This window comes from Rhincodon typus, unplaced genomic scaffold (assembly GCF_021869965.1).
Source record: "Rhincodon typus isolate 14 unplaced genomic scaffold, sRhiTyp1.1 hic_rhity00002596, whole genome shotgun sequence".
Classification (NCBI taxonomy): Eukaryota; Metazoa; Chordata; class Chondrichthyes; order Orectolobiformes; family Rhincodontidae; genus Rhincodon; species Rhincodon typus.
The window spans coordinates 1-25,000 of record NW_025968234.1 but is presented as its reverse complement, the minus strand read 5'-3'; the positions used below and the strand labels follow the sequence as shown (position 1 = coordinate 25,000).

Genomic DNA, 25,000 nt, shown 5'->3' with positions numbered 1-25,000 from the left:
GAGTTTTTAAAGATGTGGAGTGTACTTACTGCCTGAAAGAGTGATAGAAGCCAATTCCAAAAGAAACTGCATAAATATTTGAAAATGAAAATCTTTACAGGGCTATGGGCAAAGTATAAGGGAATTGGCCAAATTGGTCAATTGATCAATCCCTCTTCACCTACCTGCTCGGTCCTCACCTCCCCTACCCCAGCCCATCATCATCAGCATATACAGCACCTTTTCCCTAACTGCTATCAGTTTTGAAATGGGGTCACTAAATTTGAAACGAACTCTGCTTTCTCTTCACAGATGCTGCCAGAACTGCTGAGCTTTTGTGGGTTTTTTTTTTCTGTTTTCGTGTTTTTTTAAAATATTCTTTTGGGAACTGATAGTATATGCCTGATTTTTTAAAATTCATTCACAGGATGTAGACATCACTGGCTAGATCAGCATTTATTATCTATTCCTATCTGGCCAGAAGGCAGTTAAGAGTCAACCACATTGCTGTGGGTCTGGAGTCACTTGTGGGCCAGACCAGGTAAGGATGGCAGTTTCCTTCTCTAAAAGACATCAGAGAACCGGATGGGTTTTTCCAACAATTGATAACAGCTTCAATGTCATCATTAGATTCTTAATTCCAGATTTTCATTGAATTCAAATTCCACCATCTGCTGAGACAGATTCAAACCCAGGTCCCAGAACATTAGTTGGGTCTCTGGATTAACAGTCTAACGGTAGTACCACTAGTCCATCACCTCCAACTGAGATATCAAACCGAAGGAAGACTGTGTGAACCAAGTTTTATTTGAAAATGATACATCACCTCGTATCAATTCAAACTCAGACTACGAATTTCAATGAATGGAAAACAAAAGCTTTGTTAAGTAAAATAAAACATGGGATACCCAACACATCTCATTTTTGTAAACAAAAAGGTGTCTGGAAAGCAAACTAGCTATATTAGATGACATAACACAGTGTGGAGCTGGAGGAGCACACAGGGCAGGCAGCATCAGAGCAGCAGGAAAGTTGACGTTTTGGGTTGGGACCCTTCTTTAGAAAAAAAATTAGTGGCTAGCAATGGTTTGTGTGTAATACCAGACTGTGATAACAAGGCCCGGTGTGTGGGGGTTGGGGTAAGGACATGGGAGAGGTCAAGCCCTGAAGTTGTTGAACTCAATACTGTCCAGAAGGCTGCAGAGTCCCCAAATGGAAAATGAGGTGGTGACCTTCCAGCTTGCGCTAAGCTTCTCTGGAGTACTGCAGCAAGCCTGAGACAGAGATGTTGGCCAGGGAACAGGAGGGTGTGTTGAAGTGGCAGGCAAATGAAATTTCCCTTACCTGTCCACTGTGCACTCTGTAGTCACAAATTTCTTCCAATACTTCTCCTCCATTATCCAGCAAAGCAGGACTATATTCGATTATCCCACAAATATGAGGCAGAGTAACCTTATTTAGCAACAATAAATACTCTACTTGATTTGATGTACCTTATAAGAGTATGTCTCTCTCTATGTGTAATCTTCTCATCACTGGTGAAAAGGATTGTATGATATGGGATAATAGGTTCACAAGTTGGCAGGATACCACGGGCCACATGACACACAATATCTAGGATTCCATTGTAGACTAATAAATCATCAACAAGCAGCTGTGAAACAACGGAATATGAAATAATATCACAGACAATACTGAACACCAAAATAATTTTACATCGATATATCACAGTAAATATGCTGACGTAAAACTGTAAACAAAAACTGTTTCATTATATTTCTGAATGACAATTGTGATGCAATTTTCATTAATTAAACTCCCCAGTTAGATTGTTTATTTAATTCTATTTTAAAAGATGTGGCTGCTGACCAAAATTCACTCGCTATGCTTTCCAGTCGTAGCATCAACAATAATGCACTTAAGATCTTTTCATAACAAACATCAGCTGCAAAAAAAGAGGCCTGCTACAGAGAGATTCCTGAAAAGGTATGATTATGTTATATAAATTAGATGATCATGCTGGTGACGAATGTGGATCCAGTATAAACGTTGGCTACTAAGAAGCATGCAAGCAATAACTTTAATTACTTTAACATACTTAAGATGACATACCCCAAATTCTTTGACCCCTCTTTGAGGGGTTTTCGAATAATTCCAGAGTTTAATCATTGATACAGCAATGGGTTGATCAAAAATGATATAAACCCGATTTACCTGCAACAGCAAGAGTATTTTAGATTCATGAACTCTAATTGCATTCACAACAACATATGGATCAGTGTGAGTAGTTTTTATTGCAATGATGAGAATGGCAAACTCTTAATAGTTTATTAACATAGTTGATACAGCATTACCTTTTATCATCAATCCACAGTTGTCCAGCTTCACAAAACAAACCTTATCGATATTCTGACAGGATTATACCAAAGACAATCAAATAAGCAGCAAGAGGTGCACATAATTAATCAGATTTTATTCTTTTCAAGATAGAACAACCACTGGAGAGAAAATGTGTTTCCTACCAAACCAGGAAGAATTGGAGTTAACCACATATGTCTCCCGTCATTTGTGTCATTTATTCCATCAATTAATTTTTCTGGCGTTCGAACATCTCCCGAAACACTTTCTAAAACATTCACACTATCTGGAAAAGCAGAAATGTCTGATAATGAAGAGTTAAGAATATTCTGAACAACAAATTTATTTGATCAAACTTCAACAGTAACAATCATTTTTCTTTATAATTCAATAGATGACAGTGGACATAGATTGCTTAGCTACATTTAATCAACAGCAAGTATGAAACTGCAATTCTTCACTAATCATGATTCAGCACATACAATTAAAACATTGTGAACAAGTTCATATTTTGGCTGCATCCAAATGAATGATATGTATTGCAGTAGTAAGACTGGTAGCCCTGCCTTCCTGTGCTCTGACTGGTATCTTTTCTTTATACACACAATATATACCCTGTTTTATATGGGGTATGACCTTAATATAAACAAATAGGCCAATAATTCATTCCCGTTAATCAAGATCCATCAATTCCAAACGACAAATAGTGACTGAAGGGGAACTGAGGACAGGGAGTAAAATTGGCCACGCATGGGTCATTAGCACAGAGGAAATAGCGCATTCAAGCGTAGTCTACAAATTATTTCAGGGCTGTAGAGTTGGTTTGTAAGAAACTAAAAAGCAAATATACCAAAAATGCTTTCAGCAAACACACAAAATAAGATTAACAAATCCAGAATCTAAAGATTCAAATTAACTAAATTTTTGAAGTTAGGAGCCACATTTACAGTTTTATATGAATTCACTTACAGTAAAACATTAAAAAAAAAGACTTGCAGTTCATGGCTCAATTCATTCTGACCCTGATCTCGGAGGTGTTAGAGTTTGGAAATTCAATTGCCTCTAGTTTCGTCAAACTTTCTGATAAGTCCTCTTTAATTTACAGCATTTTAGTTTTAGGAACAGGGGCTATTTTTAGAGTCATACAACAAAGAAACAGACTCTTCGGTCTAACTCATCTGCACTGACCAGACATCCCAATCTGACCTAGTCCCATTTGCAAGTATTTGGCTAAATCCTTCCTTTTCATATACCAGTCCAGATGCCTTTTAAATGTTGTAATTGTACACACCACCACCATTTCCTCTGGCAGCTTGTTCCGTACATACACCATCCTCTGCATAAAAAAGTTACCTCTCAAGTCCTTGTTAAATCTTATTCCCCTCATCTTAAACCTATGCCCTCCGGTTTTGGACTTGCCCACCCGAGGAAAAAGACCTTGGCCATTCACCCTATCCATGCATCTCATGATTTTATAAACCTCTATAAGGTCACCCCTCGGTCTCCAATGCTCCAGGGAAAAAAGCCACAGCCTATTCTGCCCCTCTATATTATTTAGACCCTCCAGTCCCAGCAAAATCCTTGTAAAGCTTTCCGCACCCTCTCAAGTTTAACAATAGCCTTCCTGTAGAAGGGCAACCAGAATTGTACGCAGTATTCTAAAAATGGCCTCACTAATGTCTTGTGTAGCCACAACATGATATCCCAACTCCTATACTCAATGTTCTGACCAATGAAGGCAAATGTGCCATATGCCTTCTTCATCACCCTGTCTACCTGCGACTCCACCTTCAGGAACTATGCACCTGCACCCCTAGGTCTCTTTGTTCGGCAACACTTCCCAGGACCCTACCATGAACTGTGTAAGTCCTGCCTGGGTTTGCCTTACCAAATGCAACACCATACATTTATCTAAATTAAAGTCCATCTGCCACTCCGTGGCTCATTGGCCCATCTGTCAAGGTCCCGTTGTACTCAGGGATAAGCTTCTTCACTGTCCACTGCATCATCTACTTTGGGTCATCTGCAAACTTATTAACCATACCTCCTGTATTCACTCCAAAATCATTTATATAAATGATGAAAAGCAGTGGACCCAGCACCGATCCTTGTGCCACACCTGGTCGCACGCCTCCAGTCCAAAAAAAAAACCCTCTACCACCACTCGCAGTTTCCTACCTTCTAACCAATTTTGTATCCAATTGTCTAGCTCCAACTGGATCGCATGTGATCTAACCTTACTAACCAATCTACTATGCGGAACCTTGTCAAATGCATTGCTGAGGTCCATATAGACAACGTCTACTATTTTGCCTTCATCAATCTTCTTTGTCACCTCTTCAAAAAGCTCAATCAAGTTAGTGAGACACAATTCCCAACACACAAAGCCATGTTGACTACCCCTAATCAGTCCTTGCCTTTCCAAATGCATGCAAATCCAGTCTTTCAAAATCTCCTCCAACACCTTACCCACCACTGATGTAAGGCTCACCGATCTATAGTTCTCTAGCCTTTCTTTATAGCCTGTCTTAAATAACTGCACCACATTAGCCAAGCTCCAATGTTCCAGCTCCTCAGCCATGGCTATTGATGATACAAATATTTCAGCAAGGGGCCCAGCAATCTCTTCCCTAGGTTCCCACAGAATTCTGGGAAACAGCTGATCAGGTCCTGGGGACTTATCTACCTTTATGCATCTTAAGACATCCAGCACCTCCTCTTCTGCAATATTAACTCTTTTCAAGACATCACTATTTATTTCCCCAAGCACCCTCGTTTCCATGTCCTTCTCCACAGTAACTACTGACGCGAAATCACCCATCTCCTGTGGTTCCACACATAGACAGCTATGTTGATCTTTAAGAGGCCTTACTCTCTCCCTAGTTATTCTTTTGCCCTTAATATACTTCTAGAACCTCTTTCAATTCTCCTTAATCCTATTTGCCAAAGCTATCTTATGTCCCCTTTTTGCCCTCCTGATTTCCCTCTTAAGTATACTCCTATTGCCCTTAAACTCCTCAAGGTATTCACTCAATCCCAGCTGTCTGTACCTGATATGCCTCCTTCTTTTTCTTGACTAGAGTCTCAATTTCTGTAGTCATCCCGCATTCCCTACACCTACCAGCCTTGCCCTTCACACTAATAGGAACATACTGCCTCTGCGCTCTCAGTATCTCATTTTTAAAGGCTTCCCACGTCCCAATCGTCCCTTGACCTGTGAACAGCCTCTCCAAATCAACTTTTTAAACTTGCTGTCTAATACTGTCAAAACTGGCCTTCCTCCAAATTAGAACTTTAACTTTTCATAATTATTTTAGAATTAATAGAATTATGATCAATTGACCCAAAGTGCTCCCCGACTGATAACTCTGTAACTTGCCCTGCCTTATTTCCAACAGAAGGTCAAGTATAGAGATAGCAAGAAGTGCAGATGCTGGAGTCAGATTCAATACAGTGTGGAGCTGGAGGAACACAGCAGGTCAGGCAGCATCAGAGCAGCAGGAAAGTTAACGTTTCAGGCTTACACCCTTCATCAGATGGTCAAGTATTACTCCTTCTCTAGTGGGCACATCCACATATTGAATAAGAAAGCTTTCTTGTGCATGCTTAACAGGATTTACATAACACTCCCCATCCAATCTCTTAACACTATGACAGTCCCAGTCTATGTCTGAACCTTAAGCAATTAGCAGGCTGATCTGTGGCTTAATTCCATACATCTGCCTTTTCCCCATATCCCTCAATGCCTTTCGATAACAAATTTTTGACAACTATTTGTTACTAATTTAGCATCAATTGACACGTGGAATAGATTTTCAAACTTCTCCTAAAAAGGAGTACGGTGAATAGGAGGCAAGGAATAAGCTGTGTGTTTCAAAGAGGGAATCCCAGAGTTAAACCTAGGTGACTGAAATTGTTTATAGATGAAGTGGGTGTGCATTGAGAAGAGATATAGGGAATACACAAGGCAGGAGTCAGTAGAACAGAAAGTACGTGCAAGGTTGGGCAGTCTTGAATGATTGAAGAGAAATTGGAAGAGTATGTAGAGATTCAACCATAAGCACTTCTTCAGAAAGTTGAATAGTTCCTTTCATATTGACAATTAAAAATATTTGTGCTATAAAAGAAGTTAGGCATAGTCTAAAATATTCACCCTTGCATCAGATTAAACAATGCCTCAGCTTTGTTAAAAGGCAGCAGTACTGGAATGATTTTTTAATTGCAAATATTATTCAGAAAGCTAATCAATAATTTGACTTTTTGATTTGGCAAAGGATACTATTCTCTGTCAAAAGAATTTTTTCTCCATTATCACCATAGAATTCTAGTCCATTAAGACCGATGTAGTAAGGATCTCCCCAGCTTGTCAGCAACTGTAGCTGGAAAATAACTGGCAGAAACTAGATCAAGGAAAGTAATCTAGTCGTGAGCATGAAAAAATATCAGACTAATTTTTTACTAGTATTAGCACAATATTTCTTGTTAATGTTCAAATGCCAACATAATATTTAACAATAGGACTTATTTTAAACAAAAGATAAATGAAGCATAAAATCTACTGCCAACTAAATGCAAAAGCTTTTGTTAAGAATTATTTTTGGTACCCTGGATTATAAATCACTTCATTAAAGCACTGGAATTTAAATACTTCCAAATTTACTGCTAATATGTTTGTTCGTCTTTACAAAGATATTAGCTCACAAATGTTTTTACTTGAAACTTTTATGCCTGTTAATTCAACAAAGTACTTTAAACAAGGTTATGCTGGTATTAAAATAGTAATTACAGGACTCTCACACAAATATAATATTTATGCATTTATTAACATTGTCAAAGTAATTCCAAATTTACACAAGTTAACCAAGGATATTTTAAGCAAGAAGAAAAAGTCTTGCATATCTAAAACAGACTGCTTGTATTAATTAAAGTTTTATTGTTTAAATAACCTGCGTTAGAACTTGAAACATATTGGATTTGCATCTGTCATAATATACATACTCTTAATACACATCTGCACTCAATCAAATTTACACATTTCATAACAGCACTATATTTGTTTCAAGATAAACAGTCTACTGGCTGAGAACAGTACAGGATTCAAAATAGATAGTCAACTTATTTTTAGAACTACTTCCACAGAATCTCTACAGTGTGGAAACAGACCATTTGGCCCAAAATGTCCGCACTTCTGCTCACACTAAATGTGGTCATTAGTCATTTAATGCAATTCAGCAAGATAAACTAAAATGAGAACTCATTTTGAGAAGGGAGAAGAGTTTGATCTGTTGATCACCACAGACCATAGCAATCGGTAAAGTCCATCCCAGAACGTGCTGTACAGTGTGCTTGATTTGCTGAAACGGAGTGATGTCCATTTTTCTGTTCAAACTTATTTTATCTTTTTAAAAAGCAACTTGTTCAGACCTAGCTCTGGAGCATGGGGAAAGTCAACTCAGGCCTTCTGGCCCAGAGGTAGGGGTATGGCCATTGGATTCAACGGTCTCATTTATTGTATTTACTGATTTTCCTCTCCAGGGACCTTGCAACTCAGATTCAAAGAATTCCTACAACAGTGTGGAAGCCGGCCATTTGGCACACTGAGTCCACAGCACTCCTCCCACTCAGACCCACCCCCTACCCTATCCCTGTAACCCTGCATTCCCCATAGCTAATCCACCTAGCCTGCATATCCCTGGACACTATGGGCAATTGAGCATGGCCAATCCACCTAACCTACACATCTTCGGACTGTGGGAGGAAACCAGAGCATCCAGAGGAAATCCACGCAGACACGGGGAGAATAAGCAAACTCCCCATAGACAGTCGCCCGAGGCTGGAATCGAACTTGGGTCCTTGGCGCTGTGGGCAGCAGTGCTAACCACCAAGAGGAATTTGCGGATTCAGTGCTAATCACTGAGCCACCATGCCGTCCCCAGAGGCAAGACTGCGACCTGCTGAACCATTAAAAAGGGAGGCATTTATATTTATTTTACTGAAGATTTAAATGGGGGGTAGGTGTTTATATTTAAACTGAACTTAAGTAATTGCTGCAGCTGCACAAATAGGCCAATTAATTTTTTTTACTAAAAAATACCAAAAGAACTGCGGATGCTGTAAATCAGGAACAAAAACAAAGTTGCTGAAAAAGCTCAGCAGGTCTGGCAGCATCTGTGAAGGAAAAAACAGAGTTAACATTTCGGGCCCAGTTCTGACGAAGGGTCACCGGACCTGAAGCGTTAACTGTTTTCTCCTTCACAGAATCTGCCAGACCTGCTGAGCTTTTCCAGCAACTTTGTTTTTGTTCCTGAATTGTTTTTTACTAATTGGTCAATGGCTTCATGTACCAAGAATAGATCAATTTACCGAATTTGGACTAATGAAATTGAAGATAGCGTAATTATTGATTAGTATGAGAATCAGATCCAAGCGAGGCTGTAATTGATCTCTAGTTACTGCAGCTACAGATAATTAATGGTGGACTAACATGGTTATTGATGCATAGTCACCCATGATGAATGCTCCCAAAGGGCACAAATGGCATAAACTCCTTTCCAACTTGAAGACATGGTCAGTCTCGGTGACAGAGATCATGAGGACTCTTGTGGCATATTGGTAATGTCCCTACCTTTGTGGGGTCAAGTCCCTTCTGCTCCTGACATGTGCCATGACAGGATGATTAAAAATATCTACATCTGAAATAGAATAATAGATTGTGGAAACTCCAGCTTAAAGGGCACAACTCGTGATTAAATTCAATGATCATTTGGGTTATTTAGTTTCATTCTGTTGCCCAAGTGAAAGTCACAAGGAAATTCCAAACCCATACACTATTAGGGTGAGAGTAACACTCTTTTGGTAGCAGACTTCCTGAAGTTAAAGGATACAGCCACATGGCATCAAAGGAGATTCATAATCCATACTAGCCTGTTCCACGTTCCTAAGACAGTTCCTATCAAAAATATTAGTGTGCAATTCAGAAATGTGCAGAATTTAGTATGTATATTAGGATACAGGGAACATCCTATATTGTCATCAATACATTATGCTAATGATACTGAATGATTGGTTGCAGCTTCCACAATTGCAATCTTACTAACTTACAAAATGTTTTAAATCAACAAACCAACTTTTGTAAAACAAACATATAATGAATAGTTGGAAAGTCACCATTTATTCTTAAAAGGTTTAACATAATATTTCATATAATTTCACGATTATATAGTTTCAAACATAACTAAATTAACACAAACAAATCTAACCTAAAGATTGTCACCTTAGATTTCGTGTGTTTGCAACTAAAAAGGAATAAACATTTGCTGCTGAGAAAACTCATATGGCTTTTAGTGTTTATCAATTTTATATTTTAATGTTATTGGAGCTGTGAGAAATTCAGAATTGTCTTGGCCTGTCTATGCTGGTTTTAAAACAATTTCAAAATAATGTACAAGAAAATATATAATGGAAATGCTTTTACCCAGTTTGCTGCTTTGCTGCTACTTTGCTGGTCCTCTGGAGATAATCTACAAAGAGAATTTCTTGAGCAAAGTCAAAATGGCATACGCCTGGCCCTTTTCGGAGGAGGAAGCCCTCTGGTGGTGAAATGCAGTATCCATCAAGGGTAACATGGACAACTTTTGCCTAGTTAAGATTTAAAGGAAATACCACTTTACCAAACAGTTTCTTTCTCTTTTCCCGGATTTATATTAGACTGTTGGTGAAGATCAGTTAAGGAAACTACAGATGTAAACGTAGCATTAAATGTTAGTTACATCTTGTCTCCTACAACGTCCATAAATTTTATTCAGAAGTGAAAAATGCTTTTACTTAAATGTTACAATTATTCACTGGTTACAGATTACAATTTGTGCAGAAAAACGTAAAGTATTGCATATGGAAAGTAAGGAAAGTGACATGCATACTTTACAAACTGTTGAAATTCATAAAAACATACACAGAAAGGAGGAGTAGGCCATTCAACCCCATGAGTCTGATGCGTCATTCATAATGATCATAACTGATCATCGAGTTCAAGACCCTAATGCTGCCCTGCTCCTGAACCCCTACTATTCCTTGATCCATTTAGTCACTAGGGCTAGGTCTGCCTCCTTCTTGAAAACACTTAACGTTTTGGCCTCAACCACTTTGTGGTAGTGAATTCCACAGGCTCACTATTCTCTGGGTAAACAAATTTCTCTTCATCATCTCAGTCTTAAAAGGGTTGCCTCTTAAACTATAATCCCTGGTTCTGGACACCCCCCTCCATTGGCAGCATCTTTCCTGCATCTAACCTGTCCCGTTAGAATTTTCTAGGTTTCTATGACATTTCCCCTCTCATTCTTCAAAACTTCATTTTGAGCTACAAAACTACAATCCTAACCAACTCAATCCCTCCTAATACTTTAGTTCTGTCATCCCAGGAATCAATTCGGGAAACGTACGCTGTACTCCCTCTATATCAAGAGCCTCCTTCCTCAGATAAGGAAACCAAAACTATACACAATATTCCAGCTGTGGCCTCACCAATACCCTGTATAATTGCAGCAAGACATCCTGTTCTGTTCTCAAATCCACTCGCTAGAGTGACATAAGGTTTGTCTTCTTTACTGCCTGCTGCACCTGTGTATTTGCTTTCAATTCCCTCTCAATTTACAGCCATTCAAATTATAATCTGCCTTCCTATTTTTGCTACCAAAATGGATAACCTCACTTTTATCCACATTATACTGCATCTGCTATGAATTTGCCCCCTCACTCAAATCACGCTACAACATCTCTGCATTCTCCTCACACCTCACCCTTCCACCCAACTTTTGTCATCTACAAATTTTGAGATATTACATTTAGATCCCTCATCTAAACCATTAACATATATTGTGAATAGCTGCGAACCTAGTGCCCAGCAGCACCCCACCAGTCACTGCCTGCCATTCAAAAAAAGACCCATTTATTGTTGGTCTTTGTTTCCAAACTGTTAAACAATTTTCTCTCCATCTCAATTCACTATCCTCCAATCCCATGTGCTTTAATTTTACACATCAATCTCTTTTGTGGGATTTTGTCAAGAGCCTTCTCAAAGTCCAAATAAACCATATACACTGGTTCCCCCAATCAATTCTCCGTGTTACATTCTCAAAGAATTCCAGTAGATTTGTCAAGCATGCTCTCCCTTTTGTAAATCCATGCTATGTCATATTCTATCGCTGTTTTCTAAGTGCTCTGCTGTAAATCATTGATAATGGACTCCAGCACCTTCCCCATTACTGATGGCATACTCACTGTCTATAATTCCCTGTTTTCTGTCTACCTTCCTTCTTAAATAGTAGGGCTATATTAGCTACCTTCCAATCTGTAGGAACTGTTCCAGAGTCTGAGAAATCTTGGAAGATAACCACCAATGCACCCACTGTTTCTAGGGCAATTTCCTTATGTATGCTGGGATGTAGACTATTAGGCTCTGGGGATTTAGCAGCCTTCAATCTCATAAATTCCTCTGACAACATTTCTCTCCTAATACCTATTTGCTTCAGTTTCACCCTCCCACTAAAGACTGTGTTCTCCATCATTTCTGTTACGTTATTCCTGTCGTCCTTTGTGGAGACAGAACGGAAGTATGAATTTAGTTTGTTAGCCACTTCTTTGTTCCCCATTATAAATTTCCCCATTTCAGAGTGTAAAGGGCCTACACTAGTTTTTTACCAATCTTTTTACCAAGGGAAATGGCCTTGGAGTCTTAGTAAACTGAATCTGGAAATCTACTGTGGCATAGCAATCACAGAAGCTAATCACATGTTCACTTAGAAAAGTCAAGACACATCTGAGAAACTAGTCGTCAAACTGCTCTGGTTAGATCATTATTTGAACATTGTGCCCAGTTTTAGTATTGAAGAAACAAGCAAGGCAGACAGTGCAGGGAAGAGACGAAGTTCATCCCTAGTGTCAAGAGTCTGACTTATCAGAAAAGGCGAGCTGACTTAGGCTTTTCTGTCTTGGAAGAAAACAAGTTAGGGGCATCCTACTGAGATGCATAAGGAGCAAACCATATAGACGGAATAATGCTTTCTATTGAATTCTGGGAGAAGGGGTCCTGGGTAAAAAAATACTAAAGTAATAAATCATAACTGCATCGTGAAAAGCGTGATTAACAGCTTTTTGCACGAACTGTTTCAAGTTCATGAAATGCTCAGGAAATCCCACAGAAACCCTTTCACCAATGCATCCAAGAGAGATGGTTTTACCTGGGAGCAATGCTTCAAGCACGATATTGCCTTCCACTTTCTAAAGTTAAATTGACACCCAAATTTCTTATGAAAATTGCAATGAGCAATATAAAGGTGGAACTATAAGTAGAGCATGTCTAAGGAAGCACCATAACTTGACAATTGAAAGTGCTATATTTGTGTACAAGATCCATAGTTTGTGAGTCATTGTATATTTTTATTGCAGATCACTCCTAGAACAATATATTGATAACTTGGGGCTGATTTTATCTTAGAGTGGCACAGAGTACATAAGAACTTAATAAATATAAGCAGGAGTAAGCCATCTGGCCCCTCAAACCTACTCTGTCATTCAATAAGATCATGGCTGATCTTTTCATGTACTCAGCTTCACTTCCCTGCCCACTTACCATAACCATTAATTCCTTTACTCTCCAAAAATCTATCTATCTTTGCCTCAAAAACATTTAATGAGGTAACCTCAACTGCTTCATTGAGCAGGGACTTCCACAGGTTCAAAACCTTTTGGAAGAAGTTCCTCCTCAGCTCAGTGCTAAATCTGCTTCCCCTTACTTTGACACTATGCCCCCTAGTTCTAGTTTCACTCGCCAGCAGAAACAAATTCCCTCCTTCGATCTTATCTATTCCCTGCTTCGATCTTATCTATTCCCTTCATAATTTTATATGTTTCTATAATCTCCCCCTGCCCTTATTCTTCTGAATTCCAATGAGTATAGCCCTAGTTTACCCAATCTCTCCTCATAAGCCAACCTTTCAACTCCGGAATCAACTTAGTGAACTTCCTCTGCACCCCCTCCAATGCCAGTACATCCTTTTTCAAGCAAGGAGACCAAAACTGTTCAGTTTTCCAATGTGGCCTCACCAGTACCCTATAGTGCTGCAACATAACCTCCCTGTTTTTAAACTCCACCATCTAGCAATGATACAAGAAAAAGGGAAACAATTCTGCCCTTTGCAGCATAGAACTTAGGACATTTTAATTTCCATGCCACATCAGCTTACTGTCACTCTCTAAGCCCAAATTCACAAGAGAAATGGCAGCCATAAGCAGGATATTAGAGGCAGGAGGCACCTAAGTAAACTCAGTTTTTTGGATGCTTTTTAGTGTGATATCGCTTTCTGACAGGCTTTGCCTGGCAGGGAAGTTGTATATCTTCCCCATTCAGGTCTGCGATAAAGATCCAAGTCCAGTCCTGAGTTTGGTACTGGAGCACATGAACTGCAGTAGTTCAAGAAGATCATCACCAACGTCTCAAGGGCAACCAGGGACAGGCAATAAATGAGAGACAGAGATAGTAGGAACTGCAGATGCTGGAGAATCCGAGACAACAAGGTGCAGAGCTGGATGAACACTGCAGGCCAAGCAGCATCATAGGAGCAAAAAGGCTAACGTTTCAGGTTGGCCAGCCAGCAATGTCCAAGTCCAATGAGTGAATAAAAAAAATGCCTGGTATGCGCATTTAAAGAGGGAAGCAGCTTCTGAAGTTGTGGACTTGGGACACTTCCTTATGTTGTCTGTTGGTCAGAATCACTGCCTCCAACTAATTCTAGGCACAGCGCTACATTTGAATAATTTTTCTTCATAAGATGAATGTGATTTGGAAGTTTGAGGCAGAGCAAGAGCTAAGAAGGTATTGTGTAAATATTATTAATTCTCATTTGCAAAATTGATTCCAAAACTTTAGTTATGGCATTATTATTGTTCACTTTATTTTTGTTTTGATGTCCACTGTAGTCCCACGATACTGTTAAAAGTACAGAATTCTCAGAACAAATTGCCGAATGAGTTACTGAGTGTTTCAAACTGTTTTTCTTCCTCATTTATGCTCAGCTTGTATCAGAAAAATTTACCCATACAATGGTCGGTTGTTGCATTTGGCTACACAATGATATAATTTCAAAAGTAACCTATTGGTTTTCATGTGTTCTAAGATACCCTAAGTAGGCATGAGATAATTTCAAGACAGGCAACAAACTAACTATTTGTTACTGCGATAAGATACCAAAGTTTATCTCTCGTGATGACAATGTACGCTTTATCTAAATTTAAGAAGAACTAGGAAATTACATCATCAAATTGTCAAATTATATCACTGCTTAACATGTAAATTAGAATAAAATCTGTCTTTTACGCTCTCCCAGATCCCATCTGAAAACCCTTTCCAAAGACCTACCCCTCTGTAAGTATCTTCTGGCGACTTGTTATAGTTCCAGAAGCGAAGTCCAATAATAGTCTGTTGTCTATTGAAATTGATTGTGAGGGTGTGATTCTCTCCATAGGTGAAAGGAATCAGCCACATGTGTTCATCTTCCGAAGTGATGTTAATGCCATCAATTAGCCTTTAACAAATAAGTACCAGGCATCAATTAGCCCTTTAAACTATGGTTAGGTTGAATTTTTACTTTGTATCTAAGCTGTCTCCTTGACCTTCTTGTTTTTGAACACGTAAATTCCCTGCTCCCTTCAATTTCATTGTGTTTCATTTTTCATTTCAATTTCATCCTCAACCACCGCGTAAAACAGCAAACAGAATCTGAAGGGGAGACTTAAGTATGCAAAAATCAAGGTGCATTGGAGTAGGTTGATAACTACAAAAACTATTTTTATAATCTTGCAAACAGAATGTTTCTGTTATTTTTAGGTAAATGAAAAGGACACATGTGGAAGAAGATAGAGAGCAGAGTGAAAATAAGTGAGTTACAGAGAAAGAAGGGGAAATGCAGGGTTAACACGTGCAAGAGTACATAAACTGGTTGGAGGAAGTCAAGAAACAGAGGGTGCATCCATAAACACAGAGATGGACAGAGTGGTAGAAACGGCTTGGGGAATAATGACACAGAGATTGAGAGTGTGAATGAGAAAGAAGAGGAATGAATCAGAAGAAAATGGTGATGCCAATGAAACAGCAAGAAGAGACACAAACAGGATGGCATGCACTGTAAGAATTGAATAAAACAATGTGTGAGAGAGAGATTGCAAAAAAAGAAAGAGGATAAAAAGGACTGTAACAGGGGCTGGAGGTAAAGGTGGTAAAGGAAGGAAACAAGAATTAGATGGTGAAAAAGATTTAATCAGCTGGGATAGAATTAACCTAGCTTTAGGGATTAAGTTTATGGAGCTGGTAACCTTCCAGTCAAGCAGATACTGCAACAACTTGGCTAGATGTGACAGGTAGCTATTGTACATATTTCCTTTGGTACTACACCTAGGATGTGACCACAGCCCTTATCCAATGCTGTGCCCAAGCAAATTAAGATACTTGTTAATGTCACATGGACTTTTCTAAACTGGTCTTTATGATGGTGAAGTTATTTGGATTAAATGGAGAATCCACTTAGCATTCAAGAACATACAAAACCATCAACCTTGTTTCTTGCACTAATGTGCTGAGCTTTATCAGAGTTTAGGAAGTTGGTGCTCATTGAATCTCCTACTCCTACCTGTGTGCCTTTTTTCATCACATGCGGTGGCTTTTTCTGGCTTTTAAAAGTGTTGGGATTTTATAATGCTATTTATCACTCGTCACACTCATTTATAAATGGAGTGGAGATCTGGTCTCCTTCCTCTCCCATACAGTATCAATTATCGAGTATGCTGCTATGGAAAACTATTTTTTTCTAATACTGATTCATTTCCTTTACATTCAATATTGTTGGCTTAATAAGAGAATACTTGCTCTGAATTGGAATATTTCCATTGATAAGAATCTGAATATACAGCCTTAGGCTAAACGTCAAATTTTTGTTAATCTGTCTTTCCGATTGCCTAAATGCATGTTATGAATTCACCTTAACCATACAGGTTTAAATACCATGCCTCATTAATTGCTACCCGAAGATATGGATAGGAACAAATTTTAGTGAACTGAAATTTTATTTTTTTTTAGTGTAGCACTTCTTATGACCACTGGATATTTCAAAGTGCTCTAAAGCCAAACAAGTATTTTTAAAGCATGGTAACTATTGTAATGTAGGAAACGCATATAGCAAGTTCCCACAAACAGCAATGCAATAATGACCAGATAATCAGTTTTTGCACTATTAATTGAGTGATAAATATTGGCTGGAAATAACTCCCTGCTTTTCCTTGAAATACTGCCACGAGTTCTTTTGCATCTACCCAAGCATGCATATGGCACTTTTGACAGTGCAGCACTCCCTCAGTACTACACAGCAGTGTCAACCTTGACTTTGTGCTCAAGCCTGTCGTGGGACTTACTGCCAGATCTGTCTACTTAGGAGGCCAAGATACAGGGAACAACATTTTCCAAAACCAACAAAGTTCAAAAAGGACAAATCAACAAGTATACATAAAATAGACATTTGGGTCACTTGTAACAGATGACAGTGATCAGAGGTGAATCACGTTTAGGTTTTGGAATGTGTATATGATTTATGAACATCTGAGCATGTATTTTAAATAGCAATATAATCACTGAATTGATTTTATTGTCAAGTTAATGAATAAGACATACTTGTCTAATGTCCTACTGTCTTCATTATACTCTGGCAATTCATTTAGATCTCTCGGTGAAGCTTCAATATCATCCATTGTGACAGGTAGTGCCTGACCATCTTTGCCTACAACTTCCAGTCCAGTCAACCCAAGGTAGTGACAGTCTCCCCAAGTAACAGTGAAATTTAGCTGTATACCTGGAATTCAAAGAGAGAAACTTCAAGTCTATATAACAAAATGTTAATTTTTAAATACACAAACACACATAATTCATAAACAAGAAGAGGTACACACAACCTCGTACCAGTTCAACACAATATTTTAAAGCTACAGTGAAACTGTGATGTATCAAAATCAGATAGCCCGGAACTCCAGTTGTGTTAAAATTGTCAGTCATTCCTGGAAAAGAAAATGGGAAATCCAACAGGAGGATGCCCTGATAAATTGAAATTTCAGCCTGGCAACTCTGGATTCAAGCCAGCTTGTTAAGTGACCACACCAGCCAACTGGAGCAGAAATAGGCCAAGCCACTGCAAGAAATCGCAGTCCAGCCATTATCTGACACTGACATCTCTCTGAAATCCTGCAAATATGGCTGTGGAGACTGGTGACCCTAAAGAGTGTGGTGAAAGTCAGCCTGCACACCTACCATTTTCCCTAGCTGAAGCTGCAGAGGCAATGGAGATATCCTTGTTTTTGTGCCAACGTTTCCTCTTTCTATTTGAGCATCTCCCTCTGTACTGATACCAGTAGACCATAAAACAGAAATGTTCTGACATATTCCCTTCAGGCATTCTTCCCTATTCTAGCACATGGATTTGGTCTGCTCCTGCAGGCAGTCAGTCACTGGAGTGTGCCAAGTGTGCCGAGATTTTAATAAGAGGTGGCTGGTTCTCAGCGGAATTACACTGACAAGGAGAAACGTTGTTTTGTTGCCACTGGGTTGGATATCCAGTGCACAGCAAAATCGAACTAGAATCCTTTCTGTAATATTGTACTATTGTACTGTAATATTGTACTGTAATAATGTACCATTAAACTAGAAAAATCTGACAGATACATTTAAATTTCATTAAGATTCATCAGGACTCTATAAGACCAAGAATTAATTTCAAACGTAACCCTGATATAATCAGAACTTTGCTCGGTCAACCCATACTTACATTTCCCAGTGTACTCCCCTCGCATCTGACTGGCTGTTCCACCCAACAGGAATGGGGCTTGTTCTTGCTCCTGCAAATACCAATTTTAAGTAGTTAAGAGACTACATGCTGTTATCTCAAAAGGCTACATTTATGAATCGTTTGAGGCCACTTCTAACATCACGATTATCACTATTATTAGCTACATTTCCATCAGATTGGTTTAATTGCAACAGTAATACTTTGCTAACAGATTATGCCAAAATAAAAACTATGGTGATGTTTACCAGACACATCAAGTATCTTAAAAATAAAAGTTGCTTTTTGTAATTAAAAAAAATTAAGAATTGTTACATTGACCATCCTGTCTGGCGAAGTTGTAATCATTAAATCTGCTGATTATGTCACGATCACTGGATTGGCCAGTTTCTACCATACTGGTTCATGTGACTTCTTAGTAAACCCAATAGGCTTTCAATAATCAATCATTTTGATAACTTAAGCTTTCTCTACTGTGATCCTGCATTAAACCTGCCCGAGTGCTCTAAAAAAATATTTTGTGGGCAACAGTTGGTATGAGTTTTCATCACCCATACACAAACCGAGTGGCAACATTCCATTAGTAGCATTCCTTTAAGTGTTGAACTTAAAGGTGAATTAATTAATTCGTAGAATAGTTGTCTCACCTACTTTTCCTTTGATACATCATCAACACCTGATACAGGAAACGTTTTAGAGGACATAGTCACATTATATATCCATTGGCTGTATCTGTGCTAGGAAGGGAGCATGAAGACCCAAGGCTCTTTCTCTATTTTCCATCTCTCATTATTGTGCTTTGCTGTGATGTAGCGCGATGTAGGTTTTGCTAATGTAATTCTTTTTTCTTTTAGCTACACACAAGCAATTTCATCCACAATGTATGTTAATACTGGCAACAACGGCAGGGCCTTCTGCTCTTAAGATGAAATGCATCCCTTCCAAAATCTACTTTTCAACTCTGGAACCCAAATTCTCAGCACAAATAGTAAGTATTTTCTTTGCCGATTGGACGATAAAAGTGCCTAAATCTACTGCAATTACTCCTTGCAAGAGACACAGGATCGAATTGGAGAAAAATAGAGAAAGAGAGAAAGGATATCACTGAAACAGATTACCTAAGTTATTAAAATTGCAAGGTAGGAAATGCAGCAGCCAACGTGTACAAAGGAAACTCCTACAAGCAGCAATGCGATAACATTCAGAAAACCTGTTTTAATGATGTTGACTGAAGAAGAAGTATTGCCCAGGACTAAGGAGGTAAACAGTTTCTCAAGTCTCGTCATCCAATTTCAGTCTTTCATCCCTCGATGATAACTATCTAGTAAATCACCTCTACACCTTATGCAAGGCTTCCTCTTGTGTGCTGCCCAGAACTGATCACAATTCAAACTGGGGCCTAACCAATTTATTTTATTATAAATGTTTAACACAAATCCTTTGCTTTCATACTCTATGGGCAGGATTTTCCGAATGGCAGGGTTTCCCTACACCATCATCCTGGTAGTGCATCCTCAATTACAACTGCCCCACAATCATTTAATGCTCTAAGGAATGTTCATTTGTTGGAGATGGAACTTCTAACCCTCACTCAGGAGAAAGGCCCACCTCACAGCCAACTGACATCCAGCACCTGAAGTCCCTGTAGCAGCACTGGTCAGGACTGTGACTACACTCAGTCTCCAGATTCAAAGTCTCAGAGTTCAGAACCAGGGTAATTCCAGCTGGTCTCATGGCAACCAGGGAAAGTGTGACAGTGAGAGACAGGAGAGGGATCGGGCTTATTAGTGGGGAGGATCCACAGAGAAGAGGAGTAGACCTTGCGGAGAAGTGTGGAAAGGGGGCATTTGAAGGTGGTGTTCCTACCCCTCTCAAATGCCCAAGTTGCCTGCCCCATCACTGAACTCCTTCTGCCAGGCTCAGCAATGGCCTAGTGATATTATCCTCCACGAGTAACCCAGAATTGTTCTGGGGACCTGGATATGAAACCCACCATGGCAGATGATGAAGCTTGAATTTAATAATGAAACAGAATTAAGTGTCTAATTATAAAGCCAAGCATCTGTACTTTTTAAGTAACCTTCTTGAAGTCCTACGCAACTGTCATTGTGTGCCTTCCCAAGGTTTGTTTCTCAACCCCCTCTAAAATGATCCTATTTCCTTTACACTCCTGCTTCTCATTTATCCACCAAAATTAATCATGCCACTTAATTACATTAACTTTCATCCACTGCAAATCTCCCCTGTTTTGCCAATCTATCTATGCCCTTCTGAAGTTGGTTACCATCCTTCTGCCTATGCATAATATTTACAAGTTGTATTTCACGTGCAAATTATGCTCTATATATGCAAGTCCAGCTCATTAATATATATTAAAAAGTCCCATCACTATCACCGAGGGATATGACTACACACTTTCCACCAGCCAGGCAAACACCACATTTCTAAGCCATGGAGAATTCTGCATCCATGCAGTCACTGCCACTTTAATCCAAAGGGCTTAAATTTTTCAAACAGATCTATTATGTGGTATTAAAACCAGAGTTATTTCTGGAAGTGACAGTGTCCAGGGTGCTGAAGTCACCACTTATAGACTTACCCGTTCACCCTCTGTTCTAAAGCCGGCCTGTGTGAATGGCCTCTCATCTCCTTCACCATCTGCAGTACTAGGTCTATTGAGTTCTTCCTCAAATGTGAGCGGTTGAGTATAATCAATATTAGCTGCAAACGTTTCATCGTATTGAGACATTGCATCCAGAATCTCGTCATCTGTAGTGAAAAGTATAGTATCTCCAAACTGTTCCAGAGCTGGAATAAGGAACAAAAACAAGTGGGTCCAGAAGAAATATTTCCTCAACATAAACAAATTAAAACAGCTGCAAAGTTAACAAAAAAAATTCGCAGCAGGGTGAAAAGGTTCTGCACATAAACAATAGATATGGAAAGTCTATTAGAATCACATTTTCAATGTTTTATTTCTACGACCATCAAAAACAATGTTTTCACTTGTAAAGTTATTAAAACAATTAAATTAACTCCCCTTCCTATGCCAGAGGACTAGGCAAAACTTGCTCTAGCCTCCAGACTGGACTTCAACCTGCAGAGACTTGTGCAGGTAGATAGGAATGAGGTTAAAAACACATTTTATCAAATTTTCTATCCTACACTCATCAGGATAATTTGCAAGATGGTTCTAGGATGGCAGCAGAGTAGCAGGGCTGCATGTGGGCTCTTGCCTGGGGCTCACCGCTCCCACCTGCTTTCTTTGGGTTTTTTTCTTTTCATTTCTGCTCTTTTCTTTTGATTTTCTTTTGTTTTCATTTGCAGGTTAGTCGGTGGCATTGGCACGGCAGCAAGAGTGGGAGTGGCGGTGGTGGCAGTGCAGCAAAGGTGTCCTCCCAGTGTTCGGGGTGGAACACTGTCCTCCCAGTGTTCGATGGCAAAGCTTCTCCAGCGATCAGAGGCAGCAGCAGACTCTTAAAGGTGGTGATGACTCGAGGAGGGCAGCCAGAGTAGGACTCTTGGTGCAGGGTTGGCCCGGCCTGGCAGTAGAGGCAGAGACTCCTGGAGGCAGTAGGCCCAGAGCAGGAACTTCTGGAGTCATTGAGCCAGTAGCGGAGCAAGGGACTCCCAGATATTGGCGAGGCAATGGCGGTAGCAGAGCCGGGGACTCCTGGTTGCGTGACGAGTGTGGGTTCAGCAGGAGACTTGACAGCGGCATTGGTGAGTTGGTGAAGAGATGATGCCTAAAGAGCAGTGACTCCTGTGTTGGTGGGTCCAGTGCAGGTAGTGGGGAGGCGGTGGAGGAAGAGTGGCAGCGAGAGTGTTGTTGGTGAGCCAGCTCAGGACTCGGGGTGGAGGTGGTGGAACTTGATAGAGAATATAGAGGAAACACCTTCTCTATCACTCTATCAAGGTTCACTCTGTTAAGGTCTCTCAATATTCTGTAAGTTTCGATCAGATTCCGCCCTCATCCTTCTAAATTTCATCCGGTACAGACCCAGAGTCCTCAACCATTCCTCATGTGACAATCTCCTCCTCCCTAGGATCATTCTTGTGAACCTCTTCCGGACCCCTTCCAAGGCCAGAATTCGTCCTTAGATACGGGGTCCAAAATTGTTTTCAATATTCCAAATGTGGCCTGACAAGAATCTTATACAGCCTCAGCAGTACACCCTGGCTCTTGTCTTCCTTCCTTCTCAAAATGAATGCTGACATTGCATTTGCCTTCCTAACTGCCAACTGAACTTGTTTGTTAACCTTAAGACAATCCTGAATTAGGTCTCTTTGTACTTCAGATTTCTGAAGCCTTCCCCATTTAGAACATTGTCTACACCCCTATCCTTCATATCAAAGTGTATAATCTCACACTTTCCCACTTTTTATTTCATCTGCCACTTGTCTGCCCAATCTCCTAGCCTGTCCAGGTTCTACTGCAGCCTCCCTGCCTGCACAACACTACCTGTCCCTCCACCTATCTTTGTGTTATCTGCAAACTTAACAACGATGTCCTCAGTTCCTTCCTCCAGATCATAAATGTATAATGTGAATAGTTCTGGTCTCAACACTGATTCCTGTGGAGTTCCACTCGAAACTAGCTGCCATCCTGAAAAAACCTTTTTATCTCCATCTCTGTCAACTGCCAGTCAGCCAATCCTGTATCCAGCCCAGCACCTTGGGCTCTTATCTTATTTAGCAGCCTCCTGTGCAATACCTTGTCAAAGGCCTTCTGGAAATCCAAACAGATCACATCCACGGGCTTTCCTTTGTCTAACTTGCTCATTACCTCCTCAAAGAATTCTATCAGATTTTTCAGGCATGACCTTCCCTTGACGAAGTCTTGTTGACTATTTTAACATGCATTTCCAAATATCCCGCAATCTGGCTCTGGCTCCCTGACTCCAGTGATTCCTGAAAGATCACCACCAATGCATGCATGATCTCCTCAGCTATCTCCTTCAGAACCGTGGGGTGTAGTCAATCTGATCTGGGTGATTTATCTGCCTTCAGACCTTTCAGCTTTTCCAGTACCTTCTCCTCAGTGATCATCACAACACTCACCTCTGCCCAATAACTCTCTTGTGCAAAACTCAAAATACGTAGGGCTAAGTCTTGTCAAATTTTGGCTAAGTGTCAATTTTATTGAGTTTCATGGAGCATTTCCTTCTGTGAGGCCCAGTGAGATTTCTCATCACTGCCCACATCATTTAGCGCCCTATGAGATTCCACCCACAGTATCCAACATGATTCTATGATTGGACCTCATTTGCTAAATAATCCAGAGTGCACTGAGATATACACTGACAAATAATTTAAGATTGTCAGTCAGGCTCGTAGAGTGCTGCACTTGCGTGTGCTGGAAGCTTACATAAACTAACACACAGAGCTTGTCCTTACAGACAGAAAAAACATGTACACACATTACACTTGTTTCAGCCTAACAAAATAGCAACAGCCTTCTGTGGTTCATTTCTCAGGGTAATGCCATGACCAATCTACCCACTATAAATCTGAACAAAGCTTTCAGTTAATTGCAATTATCTAACTGCGGCATTCTCCATGAAAATATCTGTATCATTCAGAGTGCACTTGCCAATCAATCCAAGCTCAATCTTCTCATACAGTAAAAAGGCTGTTTTCCCTTTACATTGGTGTTTCTCATGAATTGCCTTGATGAGTGCAGGTGAAAAACCTAAACAAAATGTTTCGTTTTTCAATAATATCCAATAGTGTACTTCCGCATGCCTACTTAAAAAAGTACTTACCTTCTTGTAATATTCTTTCAAAAATATTTTCCTTTAAAAAGATCTGACAGATCTAGAAGTTTATGAATAGGTTTTACAAGATAAACAACAAGGAAATGTTTTTACCGTTCACAAATCCAAAACAAAGGCTATAAATAAATAATAGTCACCAATGAATATAAAAATGGAATTCGGGGGAACCTCCTTGCCCAGGGAGTGGTTAAAAGGTGGGATGCATTATCACAAAGGGAGTAACTTAAGTAGCACAGATACACTTCAAATAAAGAGATAAGGAAGAAAGGAATTAAATATAAGGATGTTGTTGAATGAATAAGGTGCAAAGAAAAGTTGGTTTTAAATGTTGCATGAACGATATAATTAGTATTGACTATTGTTGCCAAATGTAATGCTGCAACTTGATTGAATAATTGTTTACTTGATGCTAACAAGAATAAGAAAACATTATTTGCCTACCTGTACCGAATCAATTTAAACACAGTACAGAGAAAAACAATGAATAGAACATAAGTTACCTCCATTTAAAGTTCCCGATGCCTTGGCTATTTCTCCTCGAAAGATCAGTTTCCCATCCAATAAGATTTCAACATCTTTAATACCACGGAAAGAATGTATTCTCGATTTGTTGTAATTCCAAATTCGAATCATGGCCAAGTGACAGTAATTTACAAAGTCAATATAGATCAAATGGGGCCTTCCTGGAGTGAAAGGTGCAAGCCAGAGATGCATATCATCTTGCGTCCTGTTTACACCATCAATCAAATTTGAAATAACTCTTGGATCTTTGCCATAAGCAGGTAAGATGTTAATATCTGCTGGATCTGCTCTTATTTGTGCTATTTGTACAGGTTCTCCACTTGAACTGAACATTTCTATCCCATTAAGTCCAACATAATGTCTATCACCCCAAGTTGATGTTATATTAATAACTAAATGACAGCCAAAAGGCAAAACTGGAATTTCAAAATCATCACTCCCGTCATCATCTCTTTCAAGGTCAGTTGTATGCTCTTCCTTTTCCTCTTC

General features: G+C 39.5%; 1 protein-coding gene across 1 annotated transcript; it reads right to left on the bottom strand.

The window, feature by feature from the left end:
- Positions 1 to 1,238: 1,238 nt before the first annotated feature.
- katnip (katanin interacting protein) lies at positions 1,239 to 24,997 on the bottom strand (the record flags this gene model as incomplete). Its single annotated transcript, XM_048593273.1, has 11 exons — positions 1,239 to 1,633; positions 2,092 to 2,193; positions 2,502 to 2,641; positions 6,617 to 6,727; positions 9,222 to 9,286; positions 9,812 to 9,975; positions 14,750 to 14,915; positions 17,051 to 17,228; positions 18,195 to 18,264; positions 20,812 to 21,020; positions 24,490 to 24,997. Coding segments are annotated over 11 exons (1,914 nt in total), but the record flags the coding sequence as incomplete, so codon positions are not given.
- Positions 24,998 to 25,000: the final 3 nt, after the last annotated feature.